General features: G+C 54.8%; 1 protein-coding gene across 1 annotated transcript; it reads right to left on the bottom strand.

The window, feature by feature from the left end:
* Window positions 1-1,698: 1,698 nt before the first annotated feature.
* On the bottom strand, window positions 1,699-8,273 carry PTGES2 (prostaglandin E synthase 2). Its single transcript, XM_075559096.1, has 7 exons — window positions 7,984-8,273; window positions 5,635-5,832; window positions 4,954-5,012; window positions 4,373-4,522; window positions 3,880-4,080; window positions 3,379-3,496; window positions 1,699-2,267 (listed from the first exon to the last, which is right to left on the bottom strand). The coding sequence occupies exons 1-7, from the start codon at window positions 8,251-8,253 to the stop codon at window positions 2,139-2,141; spliced, it is 1,125 nt and encodes a 374-aa protein (XP_075415211.1). The 5' UTR covers window positions 8,254-8,273; the 3' UTR covers window positions 1,699-2,138.
* Window positions 8,274-21,279: the final 13,006 nt, after the last annotated feature.

The raw sequence follows: 21,279 nt of genomic DNA, 5'->3' as shown, positions 1-21,279 counted from the left end.
CCCAAGGAGGGAGGCCTTGAGCCACAGACCTCCCAAGACTCAAGGACACAGCCACAGCCCTGGGAACTGATACCTGAGGCCCTTGGAGGGGGTCTTGGGTCTCCAGCCTGGTCCTCCTCCCCACAGCCCCTTGTGCCTGGTATCACAGAGTCCCGGAGGGCACGTGGGAGGGGAACTCCCTCCTGACCCAGGACACATGAGCCGGTGCCATGGTGGCTGAGCTGGGGGGCAGCACCTGTGGGGGAACGAGGGAGGACACAGCAAGTAGCAGTCTGATCCCGAGAGTGGAGGATCAGGAAGGACCAGGTCTGAAATCACCACTGCTCCTCGGGAGACAGACTGTGTGTGTGTGAGGGTGGGGGCAGGGCACGGGTGGTGGTGTTTCTAGGAGTGCCATTCCTCAGCGGCAGTGAGTTGGCTTGGTTTTGCCTTGGTTATCGAGAACCTCTAGCAGTGCGGTCAACAGCTCCAACCCACCAGCCACTGCACTGGAGGACAGGGCTGTCTGCTCCTGTGAAGATTTCCAAACCACACCACTGGCCTGTGATCTTCTTGTGTTCGGCACCATTGTATGTGTTGCCTGAGTCTGAAGAGCAATTCACAGACTGGTATCGGGCATATGGGCTACTATCGGACTTAGGGTCTTGATCTGGACGGGGCTGTTTTTGTAATATATAATTACTCTTTGATACAAAACTCACACATGAGTGTCCATAGATTTGTTTCTTTAGTCCACCCAGACTAACACAGGGGAGCTTGTGTGTACTGTACCCTATCTCTGCTGGTTCCGTCTCTTGTATCTCGAGAGACTGGCTCAAAACAGCCTACACCTTCCCCTAGGCCCGCTTCACTAGCGCAACCAGGGCGGCTGGTTCCCAAGGGGAATCTAAAACAGGCCTTGAGGCGAGGATTGCCTCCTCATATTTTGGGAGCACCAGCTGACGCCAAGGCTGCTGCAAGTTACTGTCTCCAGACCACCCAGCAACCACTGTCACCCACTGTGAACGTGTTATGACAGGGCAGGTTGTATTTTACACTCACTATGAAGTGCCTTTCTTTTCCATTCACAAAGAAGCTAACCTTCCTTGAGAGGGTCAGGGTGGTTTGCCCAGTCATGCCGAGAAGGATCCATGGGTAGGTTAGCTCACTGACTGCTGACCCTGCCCGGAGAGGCTGCCTGGGTAGGGCCGCAGGGCAGAACACATCCCTGGTGCTCTGCTGAAAACAGCACCTAGAGCCCACCCTCACCCTGGAAGCACAGAGCTGGCTTCTCCCCAGGGCCTGGGAAGGAGAAGATGGAAGGTTGGAGCCCACTTGCTGCTGGAGGAGCTCTGGGCAGAGCACTGCACTCTCTGATCCTGCTTCTCCTGGTCATAAGCCTAGGGCTGGAGAGGCCTCGGTCCCCTGGGTTAGGAGCTTGCTCTGAACCAGGCATCCTGTTTGCATGCCACACGTCAGGTCATGGAGCCTCCCAACTTCCCGGCCATGATGCCAGATGACAGACTGAGGCTCAGAAAAGGGGTGATCACGCCCCAGGTGCCATGCTCAACAGGGACAGGGCCACCTGACCCCTGGGCCTTCCTGCGGCACACTCCGAGGGAGACATGACACGTGCCTGCTAAGCCTGAGCCCCACTCCTGGCAAAAAGCCGCAGACAGACCATGGTGACGGCAGCCTGGTGGTGGCAGCCTCGGCCTCGCAGATGTACATGACCGCACCCACCGCTGCAAACCTTTATTGTGACCCGATGCGGTACTGGGTGGGGGCCGGGAGTCAGACTCTCAGGGGGAGCCCAGGAAGGGGGCTCTCCTTCAAACACACTCCTGTCCAGGCCTGGCACCCCACTGGTCCAGGCAGGCCCTGGCAAGGGGAATGGGCGCCACCACGAGCTGTGGGCGGGTGGGGGTGTAGGAGGTAACCCCTCCGTGACTTCCCAGAGGGCTGCTGAACGGAAACTGCACCTGGGACTTTTGTTTCCTGGGGTCCCAGGGCCCCGGGAGAGGGCTGGGGGCAGTCCTGGGTTTCACTCTGATGAAGGGGTCCTCCTGGAGGCAGAGTGGTGGGGTACCCCCAGCACTGGAGAACCAGGTGGCCAAGCCCCAGTGTCCTGGTCTTCCACTGCACGCTTCCAGTGCTGCTCAGTGCATCCGCGGGGCCCCCGAGATGGCCTTCTCCACCCGAAGGTACCAGGGCTGGATGTGTGTGTGCCGCATGAGGTCGTCGAAGGCCTCCAGGCCCTCCATTACCCGGAGCACGCCGTACACCGCCTGCACAGGGACAGGAGGGGCAATGTGGGTGGCTCGGCTTGTCAGCAGCGTGCCCGGGCTCTGAATGGCTGCAGCTTTCACCCAGCCCGCCCTCACCCTCCCTTTCTGGGCGACACCCCCGGCGGAGGTCCCTCAGGGCCCCTCATTACCCAGAGAGCAGGAGCGATACCCCAGACTCAAGTCACTCGTCAAAGGATTCCGCCCTTGACGGCCATTCTGGGGGCAACCTGGAGCTGCTGGGCCGGCTGCCTTCTGGTGAAGAGCTGGCAACCAGCGAAACACTCCCCAGGCCCCAGGATCCAGCCAAACCTGAAGCTACCTCTGCGCTGGTGGGTGACCGGACCCGTGCCATTCCTGGGGTTTGCTAAGCCTTCAAGGGGGTTCTGCCCCAGGCCGCAGGTGGAGCCAGCTTCCTCTGGGGCGACTCAGGGGGCTGCCAGATTGTGGGGTATAAAAAGACTTTTCCCCAGCTTTGTCAGCACACGGTGGGAGGTCAGATGCTTAGAGAGAATCTCCCTGAAGGTATCCAGCCTCCAGACTACTGTCTGGTCCCACCACAGTGGGGCTCACTCCCTGCTGTTGGGGACAGTGGATTGCTTCCCCTGAAAGCTTGGAGTCTCCAGGTCAAAGGCAATCAAGGTTAGGCTGCCATCATGAATCTAGGGCCCGCCCATCTTGTCCCATGGGTATCCCCAATACCTCCCCTTCCTATTCCGTGTACACCCACCCCTAGATCGTCCCCCTCTTGTTACTGTATTACCCATAGCACAACCCCTTCCTGTGACGTATGTCTTTACCTGTAACCAGGGGGCTTTGCATGCCCCCAGATATATAAGCCTTGGTTAGCAATAAAGAGCTCTTCTCCCCCTCCCCCACCCCACTCCTATCCTCCTTCCCCTCTCCCTCTCCCCTTTATTTCACTCTCTCCCTCCCATATTTCTTATTCTCTAGGACTTTACTGCCATATATATATTTCTTAACTGTACAATTGTGCTTACTGAACCCGCGATTAGTTATGGGGGGCTGGCTTCCCCCACACCAGATGTGGTACTGCCAGGGCTGTCTTTGTCCCGAGCCCCACCTCAACAAGCCTCTCCGTCCGGTCACTCACCAGGTCAGCCAGGTTCGGCGTCTGGCCCCCCATGAAGGGCCGCTCTTTGCCCACTGCGGCCACCCACTTGTTGGCGGCTGCGTAGAGGTCCTCACGCACATCGTCCTGAAGGTGGTGCCTGGGGCGGGGTGGGAGGCAAGACATCAGGGAAGTCCTGGCCCTCCCAAGAGAGTAGCTAGGCCTCTTCAGGGCCGGGGCTCCCAAAGCTGTACCCCAATGTGATGTCCCTACATCACATCCAGGGTTCCCAAGCGACCTCGTGATAGCCGCCCAGTGGCTCAGAGCTCAGAGAAGCCAAGACACCTCACAGAGAGAGCACAGTCAGGGACTCAGGCCGCTGCGTTCTGGGTTTGAGTCCTGGCTCTGCTGAGTGATTTACAGTGAGTTTTGTGCCTTCTCTGGGCCTGGGTCTCCCAGCTCTGCCATCTTTAGGCCTGAGAATCTATCTACAGCCCAGCACCCTCGCCCTGCACGGTGGGAACACACATAGGCCATCATCACCTGCTCTTGAGTCGCTTGCTGATGAGGTACATGGCAGCTGCCCCCACGTACTTGGCCACAGCACCCTCCATGGCCCCGAACTTGCCCTCGTGGACGATGTAGTCGAAGGAGGCCAGGGCCTCGGCGGGTGTGCGGTACACGTTGGGGGAGATCAGATGCACCAGCCAGTCATCTGCCCACTGCCGCCACTTCATCTCCTCCCTGTGGGGATGGGAGGGAGGCAGGTGTGGCTACCAGCCCCTCCCCTGATGGCCACACCCTCCAGGCCCACGGAGCTGGGTGAAACCAGTGGGCTTCCCAAGCCACGGCTCAGGATATACTGGACAACTGGTGGTAGAGACGTGCGATGGATAAGGCTGAGCCAGGAAGGTCCCCACTGAGGCTCAATTCCAGGCTCTGGCTCTGCCAGCCCAGCCCTGGTGGTCTCCCAGCATTCCCCTCAGGGTCCTGCCCTGGGGAGCCCTAAACAGCACCCTGGGGCAGCCCCACTCACGTCCTCGCCTCCTTCCCGCTGTACAGCCGTTGGGCCTCCGTCTCGTCCAGCATGAGCCAGTACTTGTTGCAGAACTCGGTCACGTCCTTGCCCTGGTCGTTGGTGACCTTCATGGCTGGGTAGTAAGTGATGATCTCCTCCAGGGACTGCCTTTAGGAGACACCCAGAGACTCACCCTGACTGCTCCCCAAGGGAGACTAAGCCTTGCCTGCTACTGGCCACCCAGCCTGACCCCAGGCCCCGGGCACAGCCAGGAGGGACCCACAAACTCTCCGCTGTTCCTGCGGGTGGGTGGTGGGGGGAGGCAGAGGAAGCCCTGCTTGCAGTGAGAGAGAGTTGGGGTGGACACTGGGAGGACTTCCCTGATGGAAGGAGATGTGCAGGGGTAAGGGCGTGTGTCTCAGAGTAAGACCTCAATGGATCTTTCCGGAAATCAAAGTGGAGTACATGCATGCACGCACGCGCATACACAGACACACACACACACACACACACACACACACACGGCTCCTGGGAGGGCAAGTCAGGTGAGGCCCCCCCCTGGAGGCCACAGGACAGAGGGGACAGTGAAGGCTCCTTACCCCGACACCAGGTGGGTCTTGAGGGCGCTGATGATGACAGAGGAGTCATTCAGCTGTCGCTGGAAGAGAAAAGGCTCGCTTAGCCACCCTTGCTGTGCCTGGGCTAAGGATTATGGGAAAGCAGCTGACGTACAGGTGGGGAGGCCGGCCCTGCTGACCCATGCCTGTTCATCACCTCTAACCCAATGCCCACAGAGCTCACCCCACCCTCCAGGGCCCAGTCTCCGCCCTCCAGGCCCCTGGCCCACTCCCTGCCCGGCCTCCTGGGCACCACGGGGCAGGTGGGCTCCTAGAAGCTACACCCTAGGTTTCAAGTACTGGGCCAAACATTTCAGAGCTGCAGGCCCTACAACCTGGAGATACCGCCCATGTGATGAATGGAGAAGCCAGCCCAGAGAGGCTAAGCGACGTGCCCTAAGCCACACAGCCAGTGAGCAGCACTCTCAGCTTTCTGCCTCGCTTAGACCCGGCTGATGTTTGGGGCAGGAGGGGAGCCATAGTGGGTTGACGGTGCACGACTGCATATCAGCTACTTTCCCTCATACCCCTCAGCCGAGGCCCAGGGAGCCCAAGGCTGCAGAGCAGGGTGCCCGTGCCCATACTCGATGCTGTCCTAGGCTCCAGGAATCCTCGTGAATGACCTGGACTACAAGGGTGGTGGAGGGGGCTCCCGACACTCACCAAGCAGTCCCCTTCCTGGGCCAGCAAGATGGGCACCTTCCGGTAGGAGGAGAACTTGATCTCGGCCCTGCGCACGGGGTTCACCTCCACCACCTGGTAGGGCAGGGCGTGGAAGTCCAGGAAGGCACGCACCTTGCTGCAGAAGGGACACGTCTTGTACTGGTACAGGGTCAGCTGCAGGTGACTTGACAGGGACAGCTGGGTGAGGAGAGAGAGGGGCCATCTGAGCGGCTGGCGTTCCCAAACCCAGACCCCCACCCCCAGCAATTCTTCTGAGGCACCCCTGAGGATAAGAGGGATGGCAGGGGTCCAGAGGATGGGGAGGAATAGGGGCAGGGGAGGCTCTTGCCCAGCGTGAGTGGACAGCCTAGGTTCAAGCCCCCAGCCAGCGAGCTTCCCAGAACAGGAGGCTGAGAAGACCCCCAGGTCTGCATAGGAAGAACCATCTGACTTCTGTCCAACACTAGAGGACCCTTCCCTTCTCCCTCCTACACCAATAGGCCACCAGCCAGTCCTAGGCTGTCCCCACCAAATGCAGAATAACTGCTTCCACCTGAGGTGTCCCTCTCGCTGCAGCCCCAGGGCCCGTGTTTGCTGTGTGGGGTCTACCTCCAATCTTCAAGGCAGTGAAATGTATCTGGGTCAGGGGCCTAGAACCTACATTTTAGTGGGAAAGCCTCCAGCTGAGCTTGCTGTGTAGGCACCTCCTTCCTGACCCTCTGCCAGGCACCACGTTACCCAGGGGTACCTAGGAGACGGCTGTGGGTGCCTCCAAGCAGAGAAGAGGGGTCTGTGTTGGTCCTGGGTAGACTAAGAAGTGTGTCCAGGGGGCGGGGCCACAACCCAGGTGTGTGGGCTCCTACTTCCGGTCAACCCTCGGCTACCACAGAATAAAGCGCCGCCCGTCCCGCACCTCCCTCAATCTACATCTGCACCCCTGGTTGCAGGCAGCCCGCGTCCATCCATCCGTCTCACTGAAGGTCTCCCTTTTGTCAGGCACCCTGCACTGTACCAGGTACAATGTCTTTCTCCAGGGACTGGTCCTTCCTGACCACGTGTTCAGAGTTCCGAGAGGAAAGCTCGCCATCCTCACTTCTAAGGGGCATTCTGGCTGTGCGTCTGCGGGCCCCTCTGGCAGCAGCGATTCTCTGCCAGCACCGCAGTGCACACTCCCCGGGCGGGTGCGCATTCAGACACCGTGCTCTTTAACGCTTCAGCTAGGTCTTGGGCAGATCTGCGCAAGGTGATGCCATGTGATTTCTCCTTGCTCTCAGGGGCGGGACTGTGCTGGGAAGCGCAATGAGATCCTTGACAGCTCTGTCTCTTCTCCGTGGATCCTGTTGTTTATTGGTCCACTTGTGAGGATTCGGGTATTATTTACATTAAATGGTAATCCAGACAGAAGTCTGTAATCTTTGATCTTCATCGGCACCTGCTGCCAATCCTCTTGGCTTTCTGCACGCCAGGCAGTTTGCTCATGAGCCTTCCTCTACTCTGGAAGCCAGGTTATTCTGCATACCGTCCAGCTTCCAGATGATCTGTTCAGTGTACAGATTGAATAAGAATGGTGCAAGGATACAGCCCCGATGGAATGCCTTCCCTGATTAAAAATGCTTCTCCTAGTCTGTTTTCCGGGGCTCCCTAATGTTTCCACAGGAGCACACTGAGGTGTTCTGAGACTTCCCTTCTCCTCGAGGCTAGCCAGAGTTAGTGAGGTAAACAACTTTCTGCTATTCTCTGCTTTCCCACGAGATCCATCGGGCATCAGCAAGGATACCCCTCCTTTCCCAGCCTCTTCCGAACCTGGCTCGAACGTCTCTCTGTACTGTTGCAACCATTTAAAAACAATTATCTTCACATTTTACTTGCTCATGCTATGAATGATACGGCTCGATCCTTTCTGCATTCTAAATGATCAACTGAAATCGCTTTCTCTTTGGTGTGATGTCAGAATCCTTCAGTTAAAAAACAAATCTTCCTGGAACCCTGCGATTCGCTGCCACCCAGCGGAAACAGGTGTTGCAAGGTAAAGCTGCCCAGAGCCTTTCCCAAGCAAGACCTCTGGGCCATCTTCCGGACGCCCTTCTCGGGAAGTGTCTCTGGGTTTGTTCTAACCTTGGAGGGGCTTCCTCAAACCCGTTAGAAAGCCGATTTTATGAGAAAGGCAATTCTAGTTAGCTGGTATCTGTGACGGCCCCATTTTCCAGATGGACACGCTGCGGGCTCAAGACTCTTACTTAACGCCAAATCACTCGCTCAAGGTCACCAGAGGGCGAAGGAGGAAAAATCAAGCCCCAGGGTTCAGGGATGCCCAGTCCCAGCCCGCGGGCCGGCCTAGCCAGTCCTCACCTGCGCAGCCGAGCTCTGGGCGCGGAGGTCCTGGCCGCGCAGGTGCCACCGCGCCGTGTGGTACAGCCCCAGGGCGCCCCCCAGGGCCAGCGCCGCGGCTCCCAGCAGCCGTGGGTTCCCTCTGCCGGCGGGGACGGCGGGGTCCGGGCCGCGTGCTGTCCCCGCCAGGCCAGCCCGGCTCGGTGCCCGGAGGTCGGGCCCGGGGCGGCTGCCCAGCCTCCGGGCCAGAGCGCGCCCACCGGGCCACAGCACCCGCGCGGCTTGGGCCATATTCGCGCCGCAGTGCGGGAGGCGCCGCGGGCGGGCGGGCGGGCGGGCGCCGCAAACACAAACTGGTCTGGTTTCCGCCCCTCTTAAAGGGGCCGCGTCGCGAGCGCCCGGCGGGTTGCCTGGGCAACGGAGACGCCTCGCGCGTTTAAATTACACTCCTGAGATTGGTGTGCGTCTCGGAGTCGGAATTCGCCCACCCGGCTGGGGCAGGGGTGGTGGTTTTTGTTTTCTTTTTTTAGCCATCTAGAATTTATTTTCATCTATGGCAAAATATCGCGGTCTAATCTTAATTTCTTTCCCTTGGACGGCTGTGTCCCAACCATCACGTTACCGCATAAGTGAAACGGCTTCTTTATCACGTACTGCATTCTCATACAAGATTGGATTTAATTTTTGGATGTTCTGTCTTGTGGGTTTGTTATTTTTTGCGGGGGGGGGGGTTAGTTGAAAATCTTGATTGTGACTTGGTTTATGGAGCAGATGCAAGAACTCATCCGGTTTCATCTCATTCTTCCCCGTTTCCATCGCCCCGGCTTCCCGAACCCGTGGGCCTGTGTCTTCGGGGAGCTGGTTCTCAGAGCTGGGCTCCACTGTTCTGCTTACAGACTGTCTGCTGTTGGGCTGCGTTCAGGTCCAGGGGCCGGTCCTGCGGGCCCACCCCTGCGCCCCTCGCCACCCAGTACCCTTGGCCTCAACCCGGGCCCTCGAACAGCCCGAGCCCAGCGTCTAGTCCAGAACTGACGAATCCCCGAAGGTGCTCGGCACTGCCGGCACTCCGCGGGAGAAGGCCGTCGGGATCCCCCCGCGCAGTTCTACTCGGCCGCTGTGGTTGAAGGGGCGCGGGCTTGCGTTTTAAAATCCACATACTCATCTAAAAGAAAAGGAGCCCTCACTCTTCGGGGTTATTAGGAAAAGGGACGCGTCTTTCGGGTCAATAAAAGCGGCCGGAGCCATCACCTAAGGCGAGTGGTCCAAAGGTCCTCCGATCTTTTTGCCCTCCCGCACCAACACAACAGTCTCCTGTGACGCGAGCCATAAAAATTTCCCCCAAGGTCCTGGGGGCTTTGAGAACGAAAACGTCTCCGATTTTTCCCACACGGAGGGTCCTGCTACCTACCCAGAGGCCCCTGCACCCACGATAGGGCAGAGCGGGGTTCTTCAACTGCCCTGGGTCATCTGCCCGCGGGGTTCCCTCGCCAGACGTCAGAGCTCAACACTCCTGCGCACAGGCTTCACCGCGGGCAGCCCCGGCCGAGCCAACCCCGACCCGGGAAAGGGGGCGGGCTCAGAGGAGGCGGGGCGGGGCTGGGGCCGGAGTGGGGCGGGGCCGAGGCGGGGATCTGAAAGCGGAGCCGGCGGTGGGCGGGATCTGAAGGTGGGGCGGGGCCATAGGCGGAGTGGGGCGGGGCCTAGGCGGAGCTGGGTCCACCGGGGTGGGTCCCGATTGCAGGCGCCGGCCCTGCGGGGCAAGACAAGCGACAGCGAAGCCTTGGAGAACTGTGGACGTCCCTTGGGTTTGGGAGAAATAGAGGCAGAGTCAGGGACATCCGGCCGTTGGAATTTGCTGCACTTCAGGGGACTGAGCCTGGATCAGCAGGAGGCTCTGAACAGGTGGGCGAGCTTCCTCTGCTCCGCACCCCTAGCCCTAGGGCTTTCGTGGTGTGGTCCACAAACTGGCTGAAGGTGACCAGTGTACAAAACAGCCTTGAAGTGTACAGCGCGGCCGAGCGTGTGTGTAGAGGCTCCCATTCCAGCTTCTGGGGCCTCGTTGATCACATCTGTGAAATGGGGATGGTTATCTCCCCAGCATCCTTGGCCACATCTAGAGCAGAAACCCGCTGCCTAAATCCCTGCAGACCTCAGAGACAGTGCAGTTTCCAGACCCCTGCAAACAGGCAGGACCAGTGTAGCACTAACGGGAGTCACGACGCTGCTGGTTTCCCGAGGTATATGAGCGTTTTATTTACACTGGACTGTAGTTTGCTAAGTGGGGAATGGTCGTATGCAAGCATTTGCAATATTGTAAGGGTTACCAAACCATGTGACGGAGAGACGCGAAGCGCGTGCAGGCTGTTGGAAAAATGGCTCAGGAAGAGGTGCTGACTTGCTGGTCTACAAAGGTGTTTGCTTTTTATTCATTTTATCGGGGGTTTGTACAGCTCTTATCACAGTCCATTGTGTCAACCATATCTGTACATTTGTTGCCATCATCATTTCCAAAACATGTTCTTTCTACTTGAGTCCTTGGTATTAGCTCCTCTCTTTCCCCCTCCCTCATGAACCCTTGACAATTTATAAATTATTATTTTTCATATATTTCACTGACCGATGTCTCCCTTTACCCACTTTTATGCTGTCCATCCCCCTGGGAGGGGGGGTTATAGAAAGATCATATGATCAACTCCCTGTTTCCCCTCACTGCCCCCCCGCACCTGCCCCTTCCCCTCCTGGTATGGCTACTCTCAATATTGGTCCTGAGGGGTTTATCTGCCCTGGATTCCCTGTGTTTCCAGCTCTTATCTGTACCCAGGTATATGCTCTGGTCTAGCCGGATTTGTAAGGTAGAATTGAGGTCACGAGAGTGGGGGGTGGGGGTAGGAAACATAAAAGAACTAGAGGGAAGTTGTATGTTTCATCGATGCTACACTGCACCCTGACTGGCTCGTCTTTTCCTTGTGACCCATCTCTAAGGGAATGTCCAATTGCCTACAGATGAGCTTTGGGTCTCTACTCTGCACTCCCCCTTATTCACATTGATATGAATTTTTATTCTGGCTCTTTGATACCTGATCCCATCGACACCTCCTGATCACATGGGAAATGCTTCTTCCATGTGGACTTTGTTGCTTCTCAGCTAGATGCAGTTTGTTTATCTTCAAGTCTTTAAGACTCCAGATGCTATATCTTTTGACAGCCAGGCACCATCCGCTTTCTTCACCACATTTGCTTATGCACCCACTTTGTTTTTGTTTTTAAAGACAATTGTCTGCTCAGTGCAACAAAGGGAAGAGCACTCAATGAGCCCGGTCTGCACTGGGCAGAGCTGTTTTCCCTTGTCTGCCTAGAGCCCCGCCTAGGGTGTTAGCTGGTGCAGATCCAGGTGTCAGCTCAAATGTGACTCACCGTCCAATACGTCTTCTGTGTCACACCGCTCAGTCACTGCCGCTTCCTGGATTCATGCCAGATGGGGCCTGGGACTGAGGAGCTAGCTCAGGCTGAGTTAAATGGAGTCAGAGACCCAGATCTGAGTTGTACAAATCCCAGGGCCCAGTGTGTGTGTGTGTGTGTGTGTGTGTGTGTGTGTGTAGGGGGTGGGTGGTGAGGTATCACTAAGCTCAGTCAGAATTTTGAGGCCCCTGCCCATTTATCAACTCTATCCCCTCTTTAACCTCTATCCCAATGGAGCCCTGTTCCTAGCCTTACCCCTCTCCTGGACCTCTTCCCATACCTTGCCCAGGCTTTGACCCAGGCTTTGGCCCAACCCTCAATTAGGGGCCCAGCAGGTGAACACTGCCTCCCTCCATCCCAGCCAGAGGAGGTTCAGGGTGCCCTGTCCCAGCCATGACTATGGGCCTCCCTGTTCTGGGGAAGGTGGTCCAGGTCCAGCACTCTCAGCACAGGAGAGAACAAAGCCCGTGTTCAGGCAGAACCCAGCTCTGTCAGCCCGGGCGCCCTGTTCCACCCGGAAACATCTGCAATGGCCTCTCAGCCTCTGGCTCTGTTGGCCAGTCTCCTGTAGGTGGCCTCTGGGGTTTGCCACAGGTTCTCAGGACACCCTTCTCTGTCTCCCCGTCTCCCCTTATGCATCCTTGTCTCTCAGGAATCCAGTCCCTCAGGGTTCAGCCCTGGCTCTACTGAGCACCCAGGTACATGCCTTTTCTCTCCATGGATTCTACCACTATCTGTCCTGAAGATCCCCCCTATAGTTTCAAACCAGACCTATCCTGACTCTCCATCCGGGTCTGCATTGGGTCTATTCTCTGGGGAAGCTGGGATGCCCCCCGCCCCCCACAACCAGGTAATCCCACCCCAATCCAGGCACAGCCAGCAAGTTTGCTTCTTTTCTACCTAAGCCCCTGCCCTCCTGCTCTTGCCCCAGGAGGGAATGAATGAGGATGCTGACATCATGAGAAATGTCTCTGAACTTACTAACCAGGAACCCAACAGGCGGTGTTAGCTGTGAGGAAAAACAAAAGATTCAAAGGAAGAGGGAAAGGAAGTAGATGCTGTGTGGCTCCATTTATTTACAACTCCCTGAATGTCAACCAACGGGGTGGGGGTGCTTGCCTGGCGGAGGAGGGGCAGGAGAGGAATCTTGGAGGCCATAGGAATGCTCACTGGTTTGGTCACAGGGATGTTTCCTTGAGCATCCATGCACGTCAGAAGACTCACCATATCACCACACTCACACATGATGAAGGTATACCAGAGGGACCCGGGAGCCAAGGGAAGAGGTTCCCAGTGGCCGGAACTGAAATCATCTGAGCATTCAATTACAGTCACACTGGATTACAACCCAAGGTATAAAATAAAGATCCATGAGCCCTTAGTGATACAATGAAGTGATTGAGTAAATGAACAAATGCTGGGGAAGAGACAGCTCTCCTGGCAGAATGACAAATAATGCCGGCAGACACTATGTCTTCAATGAGCTGGAGCATGAACCCTCCCCCCCTCGTTCCTGAAGAGTGGGTGCACACAGTGACTTCCAGCTTCAGACTATGGTGTGGAAAGGGGGGGGTGAAGCCTGACAAAGATACCGGAGTTGGCGCACATCCACAGTGCTGTCATGTGGACAGTGTGCGCCATCTAGATGGTGGGATGGAAATGGCACTGGGATGTCTCCCTTGGAAGAACTTGTGTGCCCAGGCTACTTATGGGAAAAAATAAGTCCGTGAAATTCCAGTGTGTCTGACCAGTATTCATCGCTGCCATGGTCATCAAACAGCAAGCAAGAAGAATGAAACAGGAACCCCCTATCTCACACCCCATCAACAAACGAATCCAAGATGGATCACAGACCTAAAGGTAAACCTAAAACTGTAAGGATCATCAGTAAACAAAATAGGAGCAAACTTAGAGGCCCTATTTATGCATAAACACGTGGCCCAAACATAAGAAAACAGCCAAAGCCAAACCAAAGGACCGGGACCTCCTAAAAAGTAGACACTGGGTGGATGTATTACAAGATTTCACCTAAATAACCCTTCAGAAACAGTAACGGGAGCAATGACTCCCTGAGGGTACAGGAAGAGGAGAGGGCAGGGGAGCTGATAGCGCTGATGACTGTATAACCCCAGTCGAGGGGAATGAACAACAGAATGTAGGTGAATGGATACACTGGATGGTGTAAGATATGGCAATAATAATAATTTATATACTATAATAAGGGTTCATGGGGGTAGGGTGGGGGAGGGAGGAGATAAAGTGCTGATATCAAAGAGTTCAAAAAGAGAATGTTCTGAAACTGACAGTGGCAGCAATTGTACAAAACTGCTAGATCTAGTTGAATCATGGGTTCTATCTGTAAGAGCTCCCAATGAATGGATTAATAAAAACAGGGAACCCAGAGACATGGGGAAACCTTTGGAGTATGTATGACATATCAGACAAGGGACTGATCGCTAAAACGTATGGAAAACTCAGCAACAAAAGACAAATAATCCAACTTAAAAACGGGCAGAGGACAGGGTCAGACACTTCATGGGGAAATGCTCACAACCACTAGCCATTAAAAACAAAAATGCTGGCTCATGGTAGCCCTGGAGGACACGGGACTGTCCCTGGGGGTTTTACTCTTTAGAGGAGCTGCTGGTGGTTTTGAACTGCTGACTGTGCAGACTGCAGTCCAACTCATAACCACGAAGCCACCAGGGCTCCACCCAACAGTCATTAGCGCGATGCACATGAGAACAATGAGATGATAGCATCTCCACCCCCACCCACCCCCATTAAGAGCAAAACTGAAGCAAATTCTGGCAGGGGTGGACTGGAACCTTCATACCCTCCTGGTGGGACTGAAAAATGCCACAGCTGCTATGGATTGTGGCACGGTGCTCCCTCAGGAAGTTGGGAATTACTTGGCCCAGTAATCCCTCGACTTGGTAATTATCCCAGGAGAATTAGAGCCTCAGTACGAATAGATAATCAGAACCTCCAAAATCAAATTCCTCACACCAGAGCAAAACTACGGAAGCAAAGCCATTGCCCATCTTTGGATAAGCATGCACACGGTGGAATCCCGCGGGGAAACTCCTCAACACCTCGTGAGCCTGGAGGACAAGATGCTGAGCGGAAGGAATCCGCCACGCAAAGGACAGAGGGACAGATGTGTGAGTGAAGAGGAGGCTTGCAAGCTGGCGCATCTCTTGATGGTCAGCAGGGAGGTGGGGCGGGGTGAGGGAAGTCACGGGCTGATGCATGGTCACTTGATTGAAGGAGAAAGGGAGGTGTACAAAAGGAGAGGCGTTGGCAAGTGATGATGGCGGGGAAAACTCTGGAAGGGGCACCGGCGTTAATTAAGGGCCAGGAGGTGAAGACTTACCCACACCGTCCTGCAGTGTAGACACAGTAACAGTGTGAGTAGATGCTTGGTAAACACATGGGCTGAACGGGTGTGGGAGGGGGAGTGGAACTATAGATATGTACCCGAAAAAAAGTGTTTTCAAAGCTATGTATCTAAATCTGTTTACAAAATAACCATATTGCCTTCAAAGTACTCTCCATGACACTTAATGCATTTGTCAAATCTGCCACCTGGAAACATTTTTCAGACTCATCTGTCTGGATGGCTGACAGCACTCACTCATTGTTTCCTTCACCTCTTCTATGTCAGCAAATCGCTGTCTTTTCATGTCCCTCTTCATTCCCGGTTTAAAAAAAAAAAAAGGAGTCACACAGAGCGAGGTCAGGTGAGTCAGGTGCATGTGTCAAGAGAAGAATGCTGGGGTTTTTTGTGCCAAAATTGGCTCACTGAGATGGCTGTGTGAGCAGGTGCATTGTTTGGTGGCAAAACCTGTCTGCCTTTTTTTGTCACACGCTGTTACACAATCTTTTCAGAACCTCTAAATCAGCGGCTCTCAACCTGTGGGTCTCAACCCCTCTTGGGGTCAAACAACCCTTTCACTGGGGTCGCCCAATTCATAACAGTAGAAAATGACAGTGATGAAGTAGCAACAACAATAACGTTATGGCTGGGGGCACCACAACATGAGGACCTGTATTAAAGGGTCACGGCATGAGGAAGGTTGAGAACCACTGCTCTCAAAAGAAAGCTTGATTCACAGTCTAACCTGGACATCAAACTCCAAATGTACTCCGAGTCCACATTTTCATCTGTTCAGGAAGTTGATGGAGGTCCAGGACAAGGTTTGTCACCAATTGACATTTCACCGTTTTTGAAATGAGGAAACCGCTCCTACATTTGAGTTTTTCCATAGCGCTATCCTTGTAAGCCGTGTTCAACAACAGTTTCTGTGACATTTTCTTTAGCAGGAAACAAAATCCCGCAGCTTCACACTGTTCTCTTAAATCGGTCATCACAAAAAAAACAAGGTTTCAGTGAAACTGCTTTTACCAAAAAAAATTCCCTTTAACCACAGAGAATGTTCCCAGGCAACACCACTGGGTGCGCTAACTCGGAGCGAGTTGCTCGATGTTCGCCTAGCACGAAAAACGTAAAATGCACACCATGAAAGCTCTGCTCAATTCTGTTTGGAGATATATATAGATATATATATGTATGTGCACGTGTACATGTGTGTGTGTATATGTCTGTGTGCATGTGTGTATGTATATGTATACATCAGATGAGATTTACCTTTGCATTCAGAAGTGAGGAGTCCCAACAGCCAAGAACCATAGCCCCACCTCAGTGCACATCCATGGCTATTTGCGAGGCCGGCACAGCAACAAGGAGAGAACCTACAAGAAAGAGAAACAGACACAATGGGACCGGGCGGTCTGATTAGAGACCAGCCTCCAAAACTCTCATACAAAGCTCACATTCAATCTGTATGAGGAATTTGGCAGGCAAGGCATTACTTTGTACCATGTTCTTAGGACTCCGTGGACCATTGAATCTAAATCAATGCATCCTATGAACCGATTTGTTTGCTTGTTGTATAGAAGGTTACAACTGTGAAACACAAAGCCTTGGACGGCGCCCAAGACCACCAATGACCTTGTCATTTTGGCAACTGGCCGTGGTCAGCTATTGGTTTACCTTCACTGCAAGATATCCATGAGTAAGAGCTGACCTTGGGGCAACGTATGAGAACTTGAGGGAGTGATCCCTGGGCCAAGGGACTCGGGACAGTAGTCTCGAGGACACCCCAATAGTTATTCCACAAAGGCAGTGTTCTACATTCACCAGTAGCAACTGGGGTCTTAAAAGCTCACCAGAGCCAGCTCCGATCTCTCCCTCCCTGGAGGTAAGAGGAGTGATGACAAGGAAGACTTCGGAACAGCTAGCTCCGTGCCTGGCCACCACTCCCCACTGCGCTGACAGAGACCACACGGGACAGGCCAGAAACTCAACATCATAAACCAGACCAACCTTACTGGTTGGATAGAGACTGCTTGCAAATAGACTCCCGAGACTATGGCCCTTAGTCAGCCTTCAAATCTGGGACTGAACGAACCTGTACAACTCAATTTTTAGCCAAAAGGAAAGAGAGGAAGAAGAATCTATAGAATGTATAATTAACCTGTTTTCCTGCTCTTTCCTCCTGAGCCTCTCCCTGCCAGATCAGCATCCCCCACAGAAAGCTCCAAGTTCACTGCTATCCAGTGAGCCTGACTCATAGAGACCTTATCGTACAGAGTTGAACTGCCCAAGACTAGCTCTTTACAGAAAAGTCTCCACTTTCTCCCTCAGAGCAGCTGGGGTTCCAAACTGCTGACCTGGAGGCTAGCAACTCAGCAGGTAAGCCACCACGCCACCAGGACTCCGTCTAGAGCAACAGACCCAAGTATAACCAGATCTAGCCCACCCAACACAGCCGCAACCTCACGTGACCCTGGAGCAAGAAAGATTCCTTATGGTACCAGACCAGCCCCAATAATATTTGGAATGGAGAACCCCAGTAACCAAGAACTGTAACCTCACCCCAATGCATGCCCCTCAAAAAAATCTGCTACGCATATTTAACTCAATTACCTTCCTGGTGTCTCCGTACCAAAGTGCAGTCCTCTGGCCTTCGGGAGCTTGCCTTGCCCACCCTAGTCCCACCATGGCAGCTCCTAGCTCGATCCACCAAAGCCAAGCCCTCCCTGCGCCTGCATCCAGGCTCTGTGTGTTTCTTACGCTGTGCCGAGCACACGCCTGCGCTGGGAACCATTGTGAGAAGACTCAGGCTACTTTCCTTCTGGAATCCGCTTGGATGTTATGATTTCCTGGGAAAGTTCTCTTTCCACGACTCACCCGTTTCCCTTTTCCTTGTGTTCCTTTTAATATCTGTAGATTCTGTGGTTGTATTCTGTTTCATTCCGACTTTACTTGTGCTCTGGGTCCTTGTGTCTGGAATTTTTCTAAATTCCTACCCATGTTATGAGTCTTTTCTCAAGAGGTACCTCTTGGCTTTGCTCTCGCTTTGCTATTGTTTCTATTAGTTGGTGGTGTCGTGGGTTATGCATTTGGCTGCTAATCACAAGGTTAGTGGTTCGAAACCACCAGCCACTCCTCAGAAGAGAGACGAGGCTTTCTATCCTCCTAAAGAGCTGCAGTCTCAGGGACCCACAGAGGCAGGCCCTTCTGGTCCTGTAGGGTCGCTGTCAGCTGGCATCAACTCCAAGGCAGTGAGTTTGGTTTGGTTCTATTTCATTTTCCCCTTCACTTGTCTTTGGGGTTTGTTTCTTCTTCTTTTTGGTTTGTTTTCTCAGTTCTTATTTTGGACACTGCTCTCCTGAATTTTCTTATTCTTTTTTTATTGGGGGCTCGTACAGCTCTTATCACAATCCATACGCACATCCACTGTGTCAAGCACATCTGTGCATATGTTGCCATCATCATTTCCCAAGCATTCTCTTTCTACTTGAGCCCTTGGTATCAGCTCATTTCCCCTCCCTCCGCCACCCTCCCTCCCTCAGGAACTCTTGATCATTTATACACCATGGTTGCTTCTGATGTCTCACACCGACTGCTGTTTTGATGTCTTACACCGACCGCTGTCTCCCTTCACCCCCTTTTCTGTGGTCTGAACGCCTTTCTTAGTCTAACACAGGCCTTTAAGACCACAAGGGCCTGTCTTAGCTGTGAGCCCAGCAGGGCGGGAAGAGCCTATTTTCCGTGAGAGTTGCCTGACCACAGAGATGCCTTCATCCAAGTGTCCAGTCTGCTGGACAGATAGGCCTTTTCTCCCGACTTGCTTCCTCCCCAGCCCTGCTGGACTCTGAAAAGGCTGGGCACGCCTTTCACCTCCTCACCATTGTCCACTTTGTCTGCTGGCCCCTCCCCTGCCTCAGGCAGCTGAGCCCCTGCCCTTCCAGCTGAAGTCACCCCCAGCCCGGAACAACTGTTGTCCGCAGCGATCTTCCACCGCTTGCCCTGGCCTCTGCCCCAGCCACGGCCATAGCAGCAACTGACCCCCACCAAGTCTAGCTGGGACGCTGCCCACTGAGGCTCCGACAGGCCTTCACGCCCCTGAGCCCCCCTAGCACAGCTGTGCTGGGAAAGAAGCCACTAGGCAGCCAGTGAACAAGGACTAATGAGATGCCTGCCACCAGGTGTCACAGAGACAGGGGAGGCAGGGCCCACACGAAAAAAAACATCAAGAAAAAACATCAAGTTGATCCCAACTCACGAAGCCCTCCTGGATGGAGTACACTGCCCCCAGAAGGGTGGCAGGGCCGTCATCTGAGCGGAGCAAACTGCTCCACCTCCCTCCTCAGAAGGACTGCAGGCTTCAAACCACTGACCTGTCGCGGATCCCACCACGACCCCTGCAGGGCTCCTTTCAACACGGCAAGCCTGGCGCCACCCCAGAGAGGAAGATGACCCTGTGTGGATTTGGACAGACACCTTGAGAGGACCACGCTGGAGACACACACCCAGATCCCAGGGCCTGTCCCTGCAGGGGCTGCAGGGTGACCTTCTTTACAGAGGAAAAGGCTGTGGGGAGGAGAGACCTGCGTGCCCCTGGAGGAGCCGGGCTCCAAACCCAGCCTGGGGTCCCTGGCCTAGGCTCCTTCCTCCGACCCCCAGCCCTGGTTCCCTCAAGGGGCACAGCAAGTGCCCCCCTCCCCCTACTTCATGACATGGAGACATAGCCCAGCCCCCGGGTATCCCCACCCTCTGACGTCCAGAAGATGGGCTCAGGACACAGTCCGTCTAACCAAACTTAAAGGGGTTTGGAGATGGTCTGCAATGTTAAGCACCGCCCCACCCCTCCCCCACCCAATTCACAATAAAAACATACAGTTGAAGAAGTCTTTGTTCATCATCCCTCCCCCCTCCCCCCCACATCCAACAGTTACCACAAGATCAAGGACACCTTATAAGGTCAAGGAGAGTGGAATCTTCCAGCAGGGATGGAGACACCAGGGGCTGTGAGGCAGGGCGGGTGGCGACATCGACCTCAGTCCCCGAGGTGTGCTCACCCTCACATCCTGCCAGGGAGGGCAGGAGAGGCCCCAAGAGCTGGGGGTATGGGTCTAGTGGGTGCTGGGACTGCATGCTACCTCCCAGCTCGGCATTCCCTTCAAGGTCCCCCAATGTAAGGTCTCACTGCCTCAGCACCAACAAGGTCCCTGTGCGTCCCAGGGAGGCCGCATACGGGGTGGGGGTGGTGTTCAGGACAGTTGTCCCCATGGGTGAAGCATCGTCAAAGGCTGAAACTCCTCACTGCCTCCCAGGCCCCCAGCGAGGAACTTTCTTTGAACTGATCAGGACAGAGTGGAGAGTTTCTGCTGGTGGAATGGGAATGGACCCAGGCCCCGTGAGAACAGGCGAGGCCCGTGACCGTCCTGACACAGGGCGGGCGCCGGATGAAATCCAGAGAACCAAGGACAGACAGACAGCTCACTGAAAGTTGCCTGACCACCTGCTGAGCTGCAAGCTCCCTTCCTATGATCACACCTTTAAAAAATGAGGCGTATCTCCCTCACTTGGGGCTTCCCTTCTCCTCCGGAGTGCCCACTTCATTTCTTTGCAGGCGGTCCACTGCTTTAAGAAAACTGGCTCAAAAATAAATAAATAGAGAGAGAAAACTCTGGCTTCACTCTTTGCAGCGGTTGCTGCTGCTGGTGTGTGTATGTGCGTGCGTGTGCGTGTGTGTGTGTACGTGTGCGTGCGTGTGTGTGTGTGTGTGTGTGTGCTTAAGCTCGGATTGTCTCTGAACCCTTACAACCACACGGGTCGGGAACTTGCTAATTATCTCCCGGATGACAATCTGACCTTCACTTGAACAAAGCTTGCCTACAAGGGGTCTGGACCAGAGCTTGGGGGTGGGCTTCAGAAGCTCTAAAGGCCAAAGCCACCATTGCCTGTGATTCAAAGCCCACCTTGGGACCCAACCCGCCAGGCTAGTTAACGGTATGCTTGCCCTCCCCCAGGGTGGGGGCACCTAGGCTCCAGGAAGGAGCTGGGACTGAGGTCTCAATGCTCTGCTCTGCTGAAGACCACATCTGCAGCCCCCTTTTGGGGTCTTGAGGAGGGGCTATGCTGACTCAAAGTGAGGCACACTCCCAGGTCAGCCTCTCTGCCGTGTCACCCCATGCCAGGGGCTGGGGTGGGGCTCTTGGTGCTGGACCAGCTGACTCAGACTAGCACAAACACCTATTCTACTCTGTCTGGAAGGTCCACTCTCAGCCACTCCTTCCCTCTGCTGCCCTTTACAAGAACCAGGAAATAGGCCAGGGTCAGCTGGAGCAAGACACTGCCTGCTTTCAGCCCGTATGGGGAGTGGGCCTTGCCACACCTACCACCACCTCAGACTCAAATCCGTGTTGGAGGTCAGTGAAGACAGTTGGTCCAGCTCAGGATCAAACGGAGCAAGAGGAAGGGTGCAGAGACTGGGTAGAAGTGCC

The sequence above is a fragment of the Tenrec ecaudatus genome, chromosome 10 (genome assembly GCF_050624435.1).
Source record: "Tenrec ecaudatus isolate mTenEca1 chromosome 10, mTenEca1.hap1, whole genome shotgun sequence".
Taxonomy (NCBI): Eukaryota; Metazoa; Chordata; class Mammalia; order Afrosoricida; family Tenrecidae; genus Tenrec; species Tenrec ecaudatus.
This window is presented reverse-complemented; position numbering and strand designations above follow the sequence as displayed.

Bases quoted from the DNA above. Each gene is read 5' to 3' on its own strand.
- PTGES2 (XM_075559096.1), bottom strand. From the start codon at position 8,253: ATGGCCCAAGCCGCGCGGGTGCTGTGGCCCGGTGGGCGCGCTCTGGCC. The intron at 5,013-5,634 runs GTGAGTGTCGGG...TTTCTCTTCCAG, and splicing joins CCCAGGAAGGGGACTGCTTG to CGACAGCTGAATGACTCCTC. The intron at 3,497-3,879 runs GTGATGATGGCC...ACCCCGCCCCAG, and splicing joins AGCAAGCGACTCAAGAGCAG to GCACCACCTTCAGGACGATG.